This window comes from Gobius niger (genome assembly GCF_951799975.1).
Source record: "Gobius niger genome assembly, chromosome: 5".
Lineage (NCBI taxonomy): Eukaryota > Metazoa > Chordata > Actinopteri > Gobiiformes > Gobiidae > Gobius > Gobius niger.
In genome coordinates, this window is record NC_136856.1 from 25,549,999 (window position 1) to 25,565,822 (window position 15,824).

Sequence of the window (15,824 nt, forward strand, 5' to 3'; positions counted from 1 at the left end):
TAACACAATGATATATATTAGCATTTGCTTAAACAATTACAAACTGTTTTGTTTTTTTTTTAATAAAATTGACACTTCACGGGTTTCAAACCGTGCCATCATCCCGTCAAACGTGCCTTTAGAGAATCATTTCTTTTCTATCCTGGTGCAGCAGACAGTGAAAGTTCGTGACTAAGCGCCTGCACACTCATCGAAATGACAAGCCGAGCATTATTATGAGTAACTTTGTTAAAGCTACTCTCACTTGTGTTCACAGAGCAACTTAATGCAACCGCAATTATTGTACATACAGTGTTATCTTGTAGGAAAGAAGCACCTGATGATTAATATGTGCAAACTGCGGAAGTCTGCTTTTAGCCCAAACATCAACAGGATACGTCCGTGACGCCATTTTCCACGTCGTCAGAATATAATTTTGGAGTTTCATTGTAATTGCTGTTTTTTTTTTTATTTGTTATTGTTATTCCAATTCTAGATCAATCTCTAGATAAATCTCTATTCAGTGAGCAATTCGATCTCTTGCATTACATTAACTGAATTGAATGGTGTCTTTAATTGGGGGGGGGGAGGAAATGCAATATTTCAAGGTTTCTTCAAAGCCAAAGTGCAACAGGGAATTGATACAGATGAGAGAGATCAGAAGTCGGGTTTAAATCATGTTGCCCTTTATGACTCAGATACAGCCCCAGTTTAAGTTCAAAGTGCACTTCATGTCAGGTGGGAAAAAAGCTCATTTGAGACTAGGACCCCATGTTCCACCTGCTGACTTTAGTTCAGATTGTATTGCTGCAAGTTCAGAAAAATACATACTAAAGAAAACTTCTTTGGGATGAGACTGACCTGGATTCAAAGTCTGGGGTTGACTAGTCTGTGAGAAAATGTCGGCTAAAGCAATGATTCAACTCAAACAGAGCCACTCAATTTGTGTTTTATTTTGAGTCAAAATACATGACCACGAGTCTGTAGCCTTCCACTTTCGGGGTCTAGCTTTAATCAACAAAATGCTCTGCAAATTTAGTTGAACAAAATAATAATACAATTAGATGATCCAAAAGTGTTATCAATAGTGCTCCAGAATAGCTCCAGGGAAATTCAATGCGTTTGGTTTGGGGTGCTTTGCATCATTTCCATTCACTCGGGTCCGTTTTGTTGAGCAAAAACAAAAATATCTGCAGATTAAGTTTACACTACCATTTTTTGTATTTTGTTTTGTGGCGCAAAAACATGTATTTTTTCAGAATATATCAGGAAATAATAATTTTAAAAAAAGCATTATTTTGGCAATTTGCTATACCTGATTTTTTTGATTACTAACATTGAAAGAGGAAGCCACTAAATTAAAACGTTAGTTGCGATGCTAACTCATTCCAAACATTCCCAACATATTTGTAGATTCCCAATTCTTTACAGAGACAGGTTTAAAGGCAGGGTCACATTTTTGGGTCACTGTCCCAGAAATTACAGAGGACAAAACAAAACAAAAATCAGTTATAGTCCCTTTAATGCTGCATCTGGTTTCATTGGCATCACAGTCCAGTTCAATCTGTTTAGATTTCAACTGTTGTGGGATTTTTGTGTAGAGTATGAAAACTATATTTTTTGGAAATCTTATGGTATAAGCAATGAGAAAAACAATGTTTCCTTTTGCCCTTGTCATCTGGTAAAATTGTGCAATTATACAATTTTCCCATTAGAGTAAATGGGGAGTTCTGGTCATCGCTACGGTAACTCTATGAAACATATGACAAGGGTTTCATTGACTTTTTTGATTGGAACGACCAAATGGAATTTTCTGCCAAATTTAGTAAATTTCTGCCTAACTATGTTTTTTATTCCCCATATAAATGTTATTATCACACCTTTATTTACATATCAGAGCAAATGGAAACATTGTTTTTATGATTGCTTATTTAATAAGGTTTTCAAAAATGTGTAGTTCTCTCCACAAAAATCCAGCGAAATTAAGTCGTGAACCGGACTATCAGCTATGAAGGCCTGTTACAACCCAAGAAACACCCCCTCACATCATCTTCATAAGCGTTCTAAAAGTGTTGTCTTTGAGGGGAACTTTTCTGAAAACTTTAAACTAGGACTTTGACTGAATGATGCTTAAAAGATAGTGCTCCACTGTCACTCCATACTTTGGTGTCCGCAGCTTTGAGTGTTAGACAGACAAATCCGAGGTTACCAACCTGTGCCATCGGCCCATCCGACCGCCCACTATACTCACACCACACACCACATTCACACAAAAGCAAGGTGGGTAAGGTGTCTTGCCCATGGACACAACAACCATATGAGCTATGCCAGGGAAGGGTTTGAGCTCCCAACTTTCCCGTGTCCAGTTAGACAGCTGCTCTGTCACCTGAGCCACCGTCACCCCTGGATACCCCTGCAAAATGGAAAACAAACTATGGTTGCACAGCGAAAACATTCAAAGAGTGGGCTGCAGCATTCATAACGTTGTTTTTATAGGTTGCCTTTAACAGAAGTTTCCGACACGTTTCAGATGTTGTTTCTGTACAGCCGTCTATTAGCTCTTCAGCTTATACTGTGCGTTATTCCCCTGCCGCTGTGGTGAAATGTTCAAAATAACTCCCACACGTTTTCCCAGAAAATGATCAATTTCCAAAACACCTTTGATCAAGGGATGGTCTTTGCTGGTAAAAAGATATATTGATTATTAACTCCTTCATGTCAAGAGCTCTCACTATGATTCTGCAGCCCTTACTGAACATAAACGAATAATAGTCCCTGTTAGAAGAAGCACAGTCGAGAAGCAAAGGTATGTAGCTTCAATTAAGTTTTTGACCTCTTTCATGTTGTGTTTGGAAATTAATTTGATTTGTCTGATCATTTTACATACTGTACATGTTAGTAATTATATAATATGTGAGTATTATCAAATGGAAATGTTCATTGAAAGTGATTACATTCATAAATTAAGACTACATGTTTTTCAAAATGGCAAGTTTTCATTCGCCTGACAACAGAGCAATGTTAAGAACTGAATGTAAGCTGTAGATTGCAATCCTCTAAAAAAGAAAGTGTTGGAAGCATAATGTTATGTTTCATATCAGAAGTTGGCTCCTTCTAGTAGAACAGTGCTTCCAAAAGTGGGGTCTGGCCCCCTGGGGAAAAGGAGAGTCTCAAAGCCTCGTCTACAAAACAAGAACATTGAAAAACATTTATGTATTTGTGAAAACTCACAGGTCAGCTACAATCAAAGTGTCAAAAAATGTCCACATAGATAAAAAATCAAGCCGCTTTCAATTATGGTTTTATTATTTTTACTGTTGAGTGCCAAATTTTATGAAGTATGGAGCGTTTCTAGAAAAAAAAAAAAAATGTTCATGGTTTGCCTGTTTTTGATAATGCACCTCACAAATTGCCGCCATTGTGAAGTGATGAAAACAGACACACAAAGAAGTCTTATTTCAGTGATGTTGACATAGAATTCTCGTAACGGACAATACATTAAACACCAGACAATTCATTTCAATTTGGTGTCCTCCCAAAAATACTTTCAACTGTACCCTTTCAAAACGCATTTTTGTGAAGAAAATCATACAACTTTAAGTTTGCATCGCTCCTGTAATAATCCTCCGATCCCTAATCATTTGTGAAGGGTCTTGTGAAATGCAAATTTGTTACATCCAAAATTTCCTTAATTTGGCAACATTGCGACAGGTGACCAATGAAAGTCACTTGCATGTATCAACATCTGTATCTATCAGGTAATGATCATGTATTTGGACGTATATTGTGTGAAGTCTTAATTATGCATGAGTGTTACAACATGAACCCAGTATGACACTTTGATTGTAGCTGACCCGGGCCATCACTAATTTAATTTTTTCCACATATATTATAGTCATTGCCATTCGTTTATATATATAATTCTATGTCGTAAAACATGATAAATGATTTTGAAAAGAGTAAATTATATTTTTTGGGGTGCCCTTTGGAAAGACCTGCAGTCGGGAATGAGCTTTGTGCACTTTCAGTCATTTGTAATTTAAACAAACATTCACTGGACAAATCTGACTTTTCTTTGTAGGTTTTGATTTTGTTTACTGATATGATATCGTCATGTATGACACTACGCGGTGGTGCAGCACTTAGCACTTGTGTTACAGTAAGAAGGTCCTGGGTTCGATTCCCACCTGGACTGTGTGGAGTTTGTGTGTTCTCCCCGTGTCTGCGTAGGTTTCCTCAAGGTACGCCAGTTTCCCCTACCACTAAAACATGTACAATAGGTTCCCCTTTGGGCCAAGACTCCCCTGTAAAAGAGATTCTTAATCTCAGTGGGACTTTCCTGGTTCAGTAAAGGTAAAAAAAAAAAAAATAGGGGCCTCCCTACAGTGACCAAAACTCACAAACCACATGGCACTGCTGTCTGTCTAGGCCAGGTTTCATGCAAAAGAGGAACTAAAATGGCAAAAAGCTAAAAATGAAAGCTAACAATGCTTTTACTGGTATAGTATAGTATATCATAAAAGGGTGTCTGGACACCCTCCCAAATTTGATTTCACATTTTGCAGGACTTCAACAGGTGTAAAGCAGTAATTCTTTAGGCTCAGAGGGGTTGGATATGGGCCAGATGTTGTCTGCTCCTTTAAACACATTATATTTTTAGAACAACTTTAGATCACTTTCAAATGAGATACATTTCATTTTGATTGAGCTAAAGTGCTTCAAGTTCTTGATAGAATGAAGAATCTCTTTGTAGAAAAGGTGACATACTGAGTGATTGTTTTGAGGAAGCCCAGGGATTCCTCTTGCTGTGTCACTACACTGTTGACCAGATCAGGTGAATCCCCCACCCACGGCCTCTTTGTTCCTTCCTGCGCTCTTACCGTAATACAAGCGCACCTTTCTTTTCTTGATTATTGTGATCCTCGCTTCTATCTGGGTTTGAAGCGCACTGGTGGAAAAGTACTCGTGCCGACATGGGAGAGCCGCAGACAGCCTGGGAAATGGAAACCTTCAGCAGACACACAGGGGTTACGGAGATCCACCAGCAACTGCAGATTTGAAATGATTAAGATGATTAGTACTTAAGTAACACTACTGCTTTCACTGGAAACTCCTGTTTATTCCTAATCACCATAAACTATTTCTATTTGCTGTCAATATCACAGACCACAACATATAAGTACAGTTTCAATCAAAACTTCTTTCAGTTTTACTTGGGGAGATTAAAAAAAGAGCTTCAAACTGAAAAAAGAAAAGAAGAAATAAAGATTTAAGATACAAGAGGTCAAAACAACCTAATAAAGAACAGCCCTCATTGTTTTTGTAGATCAGGGGTTCCCAAAGCGGCACTCAGCATAAGCCACTGCTCTGGAGATGGTAAAATTATTTGAATTTCATGATTGCAGTACATCATTTATTAAAGTTTGAGCGTAACATTTTCAATTATCTGTAGGTTTTTGCATTTAATGGATAATAAAGCTAAAAAATACACTTTCTTTAATACCAGTAAATTACACCAAATAACAACACAAACAACGGATATAAATATTATGAAACCACATTTTCACTATTTGACCTTCATTACAAGAGCAAATTATAATTTACGTTCCTCTAGTTCAGATGGATACTCTAGGGGTCGTGACCTAAACATCTTTGTTCTAGATCACGAGTGTGGTTCATTCCACTACATTTGAAAAATGAATTTCTACTCCACTGCAATTCAAATATATGGCTCCACAATGGATTATCCAATCTAAAAAATATATATATAATGTAAACTCCGTAACAATGTTCCGATGTATTCTAGTCAATGCAACTGACTCACAGACAAGGAAAAATGTTCGTCACCGTTATGAGAGTTCATTTGAGCACAATCTGTATGATTTTGATTCTGGAAAATTATGATTCACAACGTGAATCAAAATGTAATGATTTGTATTCTCTACCTTGCATACATACGTATTTCCAACAGAAGATACTTCTGAATGATTTCAACTCAAGTAATACATTTGACAAAGCAACCCTTTACTTCTATAATTGACAAGGAGGATCCTCGACCATTATTTATGCTGCACCTTCTGCTTTCTCAGATATGTGTTATTTATTATTTGTTAAAAAAAATGCACAATAATTGAGCAATGCACAATAATTCCAATGTGTTTGTAGTTTTTTTTTTGTACATATGCAAATGGATATACATTCTATTCTATTCTTATTCTTACTTTTACTCAAGTAATAAAGTACATACTTTGAAAGCAACCAACAGGCATTGCAACACAGCAAACCTTTTAGCACAATTTTCCAGCGGTGGGCAATAAAATATAACTTGAACCGTAAATGTATATGTTCTACAAACACCAAAGCTGCATCAAAACAGTTGCATACTTTGTAGCAATAATGAAACTTTCATGTTCAGGAGGTAAGACACATACAGTACCTACATCAGCGAGCGCTCGAGCTTTATGACTTTAATGCATGCTCGAGCAAGGGTTAAAATAGTCAGAAATGGGGAAAGACACAAGAATGTTGTGTCCTTGGCAGGAGAACATCCAAGACTACAACATAAATGGGCCAAGAAGCAAACACGTGAACAAACGGATATTTACTGTGCAAGAAAAACTCTCACCCTTGAAACCCCTCATGTAACACTCTGACCACAAGCCGCTCAGTGCACACATGAGATGCACAAACACCTTTTCAGTGATATTATCTAATGTCAAGGCCTGCTACATTTTTACGTATCACTAACCACTCTCTGACTAAATGCTGACTAACCTTTTTCGGGGAGGCAGAGGGAACTCAGGGACTTTAGTTTACGCATCACTCCAATCCTGATACAGGACCTGATAAGCGGTACAGACTCTCAGACCAGTCCAGCCCCCACCCACCCTATTCCCTGACGCTCTCTGTGGTGGTTTCACCCCTCTGCTCCGCTGCACTGCACATGGGGACACCACTTAAGGATGTGAATGCACACTTTATTACTCACTACAATAATGTGTATTTGGGATTTTTATAACCCAAAATAAGCTCCATATCTTGTCTTGATACTGCAGTGTTATAGAAATATTAAGGGTATTTGGAAACTGATGAATGGTATTAAATGCAAATTAATGGAAAACTTATCCTAATGGTTTCTTTGATGGTGATGCAAATATTCACAATATGAATGATGTGATGGGAGGATTAAATGAGTGTTTTGAAAGTGTGTAAAGTTGGGGGGAAAAAAGTAAAGACAGTTGCAAGACATCCTAATTCATTTGTCATAAACACACAATAAATGAGTTAAAATAAAATAAGGAAATAGGTCCACTGCACATACTTTAATCGATTCAACAGAAGACAATACTTGTCACCACTGTTGAACATGTTATGGGGTCTTTGTTGATTTAAAAAAAACAGAAAAATGTCATTAATTAGGGCTGGGACGGTCCACGATATCACGATACTCTAGGGGCGATCCGAAATATATTACGATACAGTAAGTAATTATGATAAGTAATATGTTTGCCATAAAATGTGTATCAAAACCAGATTGAAAAGTAAAGAAAAACACAAAATGTAACAAAGTGCTGTGTAACTGTTACTGGAAAACAAAGTAGTGCATGACAAAAATGCCTCCAAACACAAGCATTGCAATACTTGAAAAAGTATCGATGCAGCACAAAGTATTGTGGTCCGATACAATATTTTCTCCCAGCCCTACTATTAATCATGATTGTGAAGTGATGAATGATGATTATTGTGTATTAAATTGGAGAAGTATGGCATCAGAGGTGTGGTTTTGGATTAGATAAAGAGTTATGTGGAGAATCGTCATCAGTGTGTACAAATAGGGGACTATAGATCTACGTGCATGAATATTACAGTTGGAGTACCACAGGGGTCAGTGCTTGGTCCAAAGAAATTTGGATTATGGTTTTGCCAGTAATACAAATCATGCTCCTAATGACCAGCTCGACACGGAAAATACTTTTTTTTTTGTAGCTGGTAATCAAAGAATGGATTTGGATGAGGACCTAACCAAGTCTCATATTTTTGCCTTTAGACAACATCTCCATGGAGACCAGGTGGAGACGTTCCCACTCACAGTGTCAGTCACAGTGTCATTCAGGTCTTAGGAGCTTTAAATTTATTTTATTTGCAGAAGACACACCAATGTTCTATGTTCAGGCAGAAATTAAAAAAAGAAAATTGACTCATTTGAATAAATGGTTTATCTTTATTAAACAATCAATGCATATGGAGAAAACTAAAACTGATTATTTTTTTAAATTAAGCCATAACAAGGATTTGTATATTCTTTTCTGATGATGAAAGAATAGAGCTATGAGCATTGGTGGTCTAGGCAAAGCTAAAGCCTGCAACCTACTTTAAAAAAGTGAGGAGGGATGAGGTCAAAAACTGTCTCTACTAATACCAATGCAAAAGAAGAAACAATAAAATGTGCTAAAATGTAAAAATTGTAATCAACAAAGATATACTTCAAAGACATATACGTAGACGCTTGCTTTATAAAATAGAGACGTGTCAAAATCTGAAGCACACTGACCAACAGTAATCAATGGTCCTTTATTATAATGAAGGATGCTGACTTTACATCACATGTGTTAACTTTGTCTGCAATCTCTTTTCATTTCACAACTAAACATGTACCTGGGTGACACTTCAAATGGAGGAGACTGAATTATTGAAATTTACATTCGTGTTCGTCCCTAACCTGGTTTTCCAGCTGTCACTGCAGGTGTTTGTGTAGGCAGGCCAGATGAAAACCTCCAAACACTACCTATGACACGGTCTGGGTGCTGCGGCTGATTCAAAGTGAAAATGGGAAGTGCCGTCTCCCTATAGTTTCCTGTCGGGTTTACTATACCATCAGCGGCAGTAGCATGTAGAATCCCCACGCACGCGCAGACTGACGACACTTTCGAGTCGTAGTGGTGACTGCCAGTGGAAAAGAAAGTTCATTACTCACACAGGTCTCTACGGCTTTCCAGGTGTGTTCTGGTGGTTTTCCTGGGTCCTGAAGGATATGTATAAAAAGGTGAGCGAACTATCTCGCAGCATTTCCAAGTATTTTTCAAGCCCAATCATTTCTTTAGTGATACACTGCTACCTGCTTATACAAGCAACATGGAACTTCTCATTTTGTCTCTTCTTGCAGTTCACTGCAGCGCAGTGGTCAGCAACTCTCTACAACAACCAAGTGGACAAAACCGATTAGAAGAGGTTATGATTTATATAAAGAACGTGAAAGGAAGCCTGAAGGTAAGTCTTTCTGGACATTATTGTGTTTTTACTGGATTCTAAAATGGTATTTATGACAAAGTTTCACTTTTATTTTGCAGAACAATGAGCATTTGATCAACACTCCTCCAGAGAACACTGAGGTAAGCATCATCTCTTCAATACAACACTTCAATAGGGCCCACACAATATATTTGTGGTTTCTTCTCAGTCAATTTTCGGCTAATGTAGGTGTATATCAAACAATAGCGCTCAATCTCAGAATACCACTGAATCATCATGTCGCATCTGGCTCACCGACAAATTATCGTGGTATAAATTACGAGTGTGTAATTTACATTATATATTACGCTGTGATGGGTGCCAGCAAAATGTATTAATTTAACTTAATATGTGGATTGGAATGAACAATAGCATAAACATTTTCAGCTTGAATTATTATTCTTTTTTTTAACCATCGCGTTTGACACAATATATTTTCTCTCAATCCATGTCATTTCTTAAATCCTAAATATTGATTACATATAATGAGATTACAATCTGTTCTGCCGTCTGCCTTATCTGTGTACTCAGTGATCAGTCGGTTCATGAGTCAGATCAAGAGTGAGCTTCCGTTCTATTGTGTGCTCTGTGGGATTACTCATCACATTTCACACAAGAGTATCACGCCTCAGCCTAATTACACACGCTTTGGTACTATTGAGGGTTCCACCATTAATAACATAGGCAGACGTCGGTAGTAATCAGCTAGCCTGAATGTATTGATTTACTGGAGTAACTTTTTGAAGAAACTGCTTTTGAAATATTACTTACTATTACTTAAGTAAACATTATGGAGACTCTTCCCAATGCCATGAGTAAATCTATCAAAAGCTTTGTGTAGACATTTTAAAAAAGAAGTGTCTACTATATCCTAAGAATCGCTCATTACATATAATGTACATCCAACAAATAATTTCTACCTTTATTTAGATGTCTATTTGAGTAAACTAATATTATTCCTATTCAAATCAATATTTTGTCTCTGGTTTGAAGTCTTTGAACCTGAAAATATGACAAAGGTCAGTGGTTCTGAAACTTTCACACCTTCCAAGTATCGCTGGGCCTAGATCAGGATCAAATCAGGGCTAACGTGTGTGCAGAAAGGGTCCTTAATCGGAGTAAATACTTCAAGAATGCGCAGGTGAAGCTCTTTTTAATCCAATGGTACTGTGTTTTGTTTTTCGCAGGACTGTTGCTGCTTAACAGCCCTGGAGTGTTACAGATCCAACCTTCTACAGCACTTCAACTCCACTCATGAAAGACCTGTGAGAAAACTCCTCAGGGGCCTCAAGAGTAAAATCACAGTAAGTCAAACTTCACTAAACAATACCAACGTAACTATACAAGTGCAAAGTACTGACAACTATACTTCCATTGTGTTTTTTAGGAGGAAACCATGCACTTTTGTAATTCAAACAATACGACAGTAAGAGGCATTTCCTGTATCATTATTGTTCTCCAACTGCCTGGCTGAGAAGTAAATTCACCTGTGTATCTTTTCAGTCCACATGCCAAGACACGTGCGAAATGCATCCAAAGAAAAGCGCCAAGGAGTTTTTGGAAAGACTTGAGTCTCTAATTCAAAGGGTGAGTGCTTTTTCCCACCCAAAATCAGTGTCATTGTTTAGAAGTAGAGGTAAAATGACTTTGAGCAAGCCAGTCTATTACACTGTACATAAAATAATCTATTCTCTTTCTCTCATAGGCCATCTCAATGCTGACACCTGTGAACTAGAATTCAAGTGTGAAGTCTTCAGCTAAAACGACACTACTTTAGAGAATGTTAACATGTAACTTATTTATTTAATATTTATTTATATTGTTTGTCTATGCAAGCTATAGTTGTTGTTGTTTTTTTAAATAAGCTGCTTTACTGCCTCCCAGTGGACAGACATGGATATTATTCTCAACACAAGAGAAAGAAGTACCATAGTGTTTATTTATTTATTTTATTTAACCGTTATTTAACCAGGAAAGTCTCACTGAGATTAAAAACCTCTTTTTCAAGGGAGTTCTGGCCAAGAACAATTTCAATAACAAATCTCAAAATAAATATCAGAGTTCAATGGAATAAGTTCAATAGGTTCATTGTAATGTGTATGTGTCTATGTACAAATGTGTCTCTAAATAAATGAAGTCAAACTATTTAAAACCTGTTATCCTGTGAGATGGACTAAATTGAAGAATACTTTAAGACTGCAGTCTTGTTGGTTTTTGTTTATTTAGTCAGGACAGTGTATTTGAATGAACATGCATGGATACATGCCTGTAAACACATGTAAACAGTCCCAAGTTAAAGGAGTATGCAGTACTAAGTAACTTGTTTACCTTAATAAATCCTTTCTGTAGTTCCTCTGGGGTTAATGCAAGTGTTAATGGGATGATTGGGGGGTCTTTCATCTCCCCCTGGTGTCTCTGGCCAGAAAAACACAATTAGCTCGTATGAATCTCATTTGTTTGTACAGCAGCTAAATGTTTGTTTCTGTGCTAAACTTTTCCCTCAATATATTAACAACACAAGAAAAAATAATAATAATAGAATTCTTAAGACATCAGCTCTGGACATCTTGTAAGAACAAGCCATTTTAAGTTTTCTACCTCAACCCTGCACTTTTGCTGCTCAACTACTTTGTTTAATGATAGCCTATGCACAAAACTACAAATAAATAAACAAGAGCAACAAAACCTCACCAACTCCTCATCCTGAAGCAAACCAGACTAGGCTTTAAACTTCTAGGTGGAGGCTGCCCTCAAGAGGTAGCATTTTGAAATGAAAAATCAACTTCTGAAAGTCTTAATCTGAGAAACATGATGATTTTGAGAATTATTATTTCACATGTTTCCGTCCTCATCACTTCCTCTAACCTCCCCTACCCTCTGTCCACAAGAAATTAATTATTGGGTCTCTTCTTACTTCCACAAACTTACCGAAGTCCTCCAGGTGGGCACTTCCTCCACTCTCTCCAAGTCAACTATCCATTCCACCCTTTAGGTTAAGAGTCATCCTCGACAGTACACTCTCCTTCCACTCGCACATCTACACCTGACTCTCTGCTCCATCCATCCATCCATCCATTTTCTTCCGCTTTATCCGGGGCCGGGTCGCGGGGGCAGCAGTCTCAGCAGAGATGCCCAAACTTCCCGATCCACACACACTTCCTCCAGCTGTTCTGGGGGGACCCCGAGGCGACACCAGGCCAGCTCGGAGACATAGTCCCACCACCGTGTCCTGGGTCTTCCACGAGGCCTTGTCCCACTAGGACATGCCTGGAACACCTCCCGCGGGAGGCGACCAGGAGGCATCCGAAACAGATGCCCGAGCCACCTCAGCTGGCTCCTTTCGACGTGGAGGAGCAGCGACTCTACTCCGAGCTCCTCCCGGGTAGCTGAGCTCCTCACCCGATCTCGGAGGGTGCGCCCAGCCACCCTGCGAAGGAAACTCATTTCGGCCGCTTGTATTCGCGATCTTGTCCTTTCGGTCATTACCCAAATCTCATGACCATAGGTGAGGGTGGGAACGTAGATCGATCGGTAAATCGAGAGCTTTGCCCTCCGACTCAGCTCCCTCTTCACCACGACAGACCGATACAGCGACCGCATCACTGCTGACGCCGCACCGATCCGTCTGTCGATCTCACGCTCCATCCGTCCCTCACTCGTGACTCTCTGCTGACTCTCTATTTATTTTGAGCTCATTCAAGGAGTAACTTCTACACTCATGTAGTTCCAGAAAAAGATAAGATAATCCTTTATTGATCTCACAATGGAGAAATTCACTTACATTCAGCTCTCAAGAAAAACACTCAGGGTGTGCAGAAAATAGACAGGAAACAGTTAAATAGGTATCTCATGTACAAGTAATCACAAAAAGCTTAAAGTAGAATATCAAAGTCAGCATTGGCAGTGCGAAGTTTACAGTCCTAGTGCAGGTTGTCGCTGATACACGGAATATTGCACGTAGTTTTGCATAGTGGTTTTTGCACATGTTACTTCACAGTCTTGTTGTACAGTCTAACAGCAGTGGGGATGAAGGCCTTGCGGTAGTGCTCCTTCTTGCACTGAGGGTGACTCAGTCTGCCACTGAAAGAGCTGCTCAGCTCCTCTACAGTCCCGTGCAGTGGATGGGAGGTGTTGTCCATGATTTATGTATGTATTGTGTAGTTGTCCTTGCCCGTTTTGCCTGCAATGTACTGCTGTGTGTTTTGGCTTATGTGTTTTATATTTTGTTTGTTCTTGTCTTGTTTTTTTACCTCATGGGACTGCGGATGGAAATTAGCCTTGAGCTAAATCTGGCATATTTACAGCACTAGTTGTCTGTTCATTAATATGCACTGTCCCATTCAAATAAATTAATACATGAAAATGAAATGAATGATGGAGGTGAGCTTGGCAAACACCCTCCTGTCACTCACCTCCATCAGAGTCCAGGGGGCAGCCCAGGACGGAGCTGGCCCTCCTGACCATCAGTCTCTTCTTGGTATACACGTCATAAAAACCAAGTACATAAGCATACAATACTGTATTTTGTATCAGGTTTTTTTTTCATACAAAACAGCTCGAAAAAAAAGTGTGAAGAAGAAAAAAAGTTCGTCTTGTCCCACTTATATCAATGCTTCAGTGATTTGATCCCTGACAACATTCATTTCATCACTTGGCGTCCTTTTTTTTGTTATCAAATATCCTTTTCTTTTTAATATGCATAGATTTTGCTACAGATACACAGGATATTAATAACTGCCCACAAAAACCATTGAGATACATAATTCACCAAGTGCAACGACTACTGAACAAACCACTGACCAGCGGCGCATCAGCCCCAGCCGATCCCCAATACAACCGGGCCATGCGCAACCACAGGCCAAAAATGAAGCCGAACAGCTGGGCCGACACCACAACTACCCTATCAGACCATGCTGCCAGTCAGGCCATATCCAACAAAATAAGTACATTTCACACAGTTGATTCATTGCTCTATGACCAGATCAGACTATGACAACTGTGTTTGTCACACCTCCCTCTGCTGGCCAAGAAGGCTTTACATTCGTCTATCATATGTAATGCATCGGTCTTTTTGTAGGCTACTGTGATTCAAACTTCTAGACTGTTGAGCAGTGCTTTTGGCCAGTACCCAGGTTGTTTCAAATGCTTGACCCCGCAACTTTTGACTATTTGTTGAATGTATCTACTGGCATTAAACAAAAATAAGGCAGTCTTCAGCTTATCCAAGTCCATCAGTTTTAAAATTCTGGACTGCAAAAATAACCTAGTGTGCTCAAGGTAAGTGCTTCTGATAGTTCTTACTCCTCACTTTTGTACAGAGGGGATATAGATACAGACAGCGTCTCTGAAATCGCCCATATATGGTCATGTTTGAAAACAATTAAGGGGGAAAACAAATTTGAGAAAAATCTAAACTTTCTCTAATTATTCAATAGCTACTTTACCAAATGATGAATTATGAATAGAGTTTTCTACTAAAGCAAAGTGGTTCAACAGCCCATAAATACATAAAAGGTTAAAGGATAGTTCGTAGGCGTCAATTCATGTTTTTAGTTTGCTTTATTCATTATTCATAATAGCAATTAGTTGATTATAATCATTATTACAGTAGAACATATTTGTATAAACAGCGAATTATTCATCATTTTAAAATGTTAAATATATAATTTATATAGAAATGAAATAATGTAGGTCCCAGTATTGATCCTCGGGGCACACCTCAAGCAATGCTCAAAAGTCATCTGTCAGACAGCTCTCAAGCAAGTTGAATTCCCTTATTCCGAACAATTCAAGTTTGAGTTCTGAAGCTTTTCCATGGCCCTCAGCCTCCTGACCTAAACCGCATTGATAATCTGCAGACCTCCAAAGAACAGCAAGACCGACCAGAAATCCCTCAAACTAGAATTGAACGGCTCTTAGGGACGGTGGCGCAGTTGGTGATCGGAAGGTTGTAGGTTTGAATCCCAGCTCCTGCAAATGCACACTGTCACTGTGTCCTTGGGCAAGACACTTCACCTACCTTGCCTCCAGTGTCTGGGTACACTGGTGTATGAATGAGAGTGTGAATGGCTGTGTGGTTACTTGATATAAAGCACTTTGAGTGCTTAAGGGGGGACACTACAAGCAAAACTACATTTTTTCTGGTTTTGGGCCATATTGGTCTCTGAACATATGAGCTTTCACCTGGAGACAAAAAATATACCGAATCTTCACAATAACATGTTTAAATATTGCACTGATTCAATGTTTCCCCATAGATTTATATTGGACAATGCAATTTCAAGGGCCTTTTGTTGCGCATTGAGTTGCCTTGTGTATAAAGTGCGCGGTATAAATAAAGTTGCTTTGCCTTGCCTTTTTCTCAAAACACATTTCTCTATCATTGTGACGACACTATCTCCTTGTCAGTAGTGTTACTGCACTGAATTTGGGGGTCGACGCTCATAAGCTTCTTGCTTCAGCCCACTCCTTTTGAGCAGAATGTATACTGCTCAAAAAACAAATAAACTAAACTAACTAAGCTAAAGACTTTTCCAGCCTTGGACTGAACAGTATTT

The 15,824-nt window shown here is 38.6% G+C and overlaps 2 protein-coding genes across 4 annotated transcripts in view; one reads left to right on the forward strand and one right to left on the reverse strand.

The window, feature by feature from the left end:
- bbs12 (Bardet-Biedl syndrome 12) overlaps nucleotides 1–15,824 on the reverse strand; it is a 35,820-nt gene that overhangs the window by 5,591 nt on the left and 14,405 nt on the right. Inside the window, exon 2 of one of the 2 annotated variants that reach the window (XM_079557272.1) lies at nucleotides 4,876–4,972. In XM_079557272.1, the coding sequence (XP_079413398.1) occupies nucleotides 4,876–4,972 (97 nt within the window). Of the gene's footprint in view, nucleotides 1–4,859; nucleotides 4,973–15,824 lie in introns of those variants that run through there. The other variant, XM_079557274.1, reaches the window with a different exon arrangement.
- il21 (interleukin 21) lies at nucleotides 8,791–11,233 on the forward strand. 2 transcript variants are annotated; one of them, XM_079556875.1, is made up of 7 exons: nucleotides 8,791–9,022; nucleotides 9,143–9,246; nucleotides 9,327–9,368; nucleotides 10,455–10,571; nucleotides 10,655–10,693; nucleotides 10,771–10,854; nucleotides 10,973–11,233. In XM_079556875.1, the coding sequence occupies exons 2-7, from the start codon at nucleotides 9,211–9,213 to the stop codon at nucleotides 11,000–11,002; spliced, it is 348 nt and encodes a 115-aa protein (XP_079413001.1). In that variant the 5' UTR covers nucleotides 8,791–9,022; nucleotides 9,143–9,210; the 3' UTR covers nucleotides 11,003–11,233. The 2 variants fall into 2 exon arrangements, with proteins under 2 accessions (XP_079413001.1, XP_079413000.1); XM_079556874.1 differs by having other exon boundaries at nucleotides 8,791–9,246.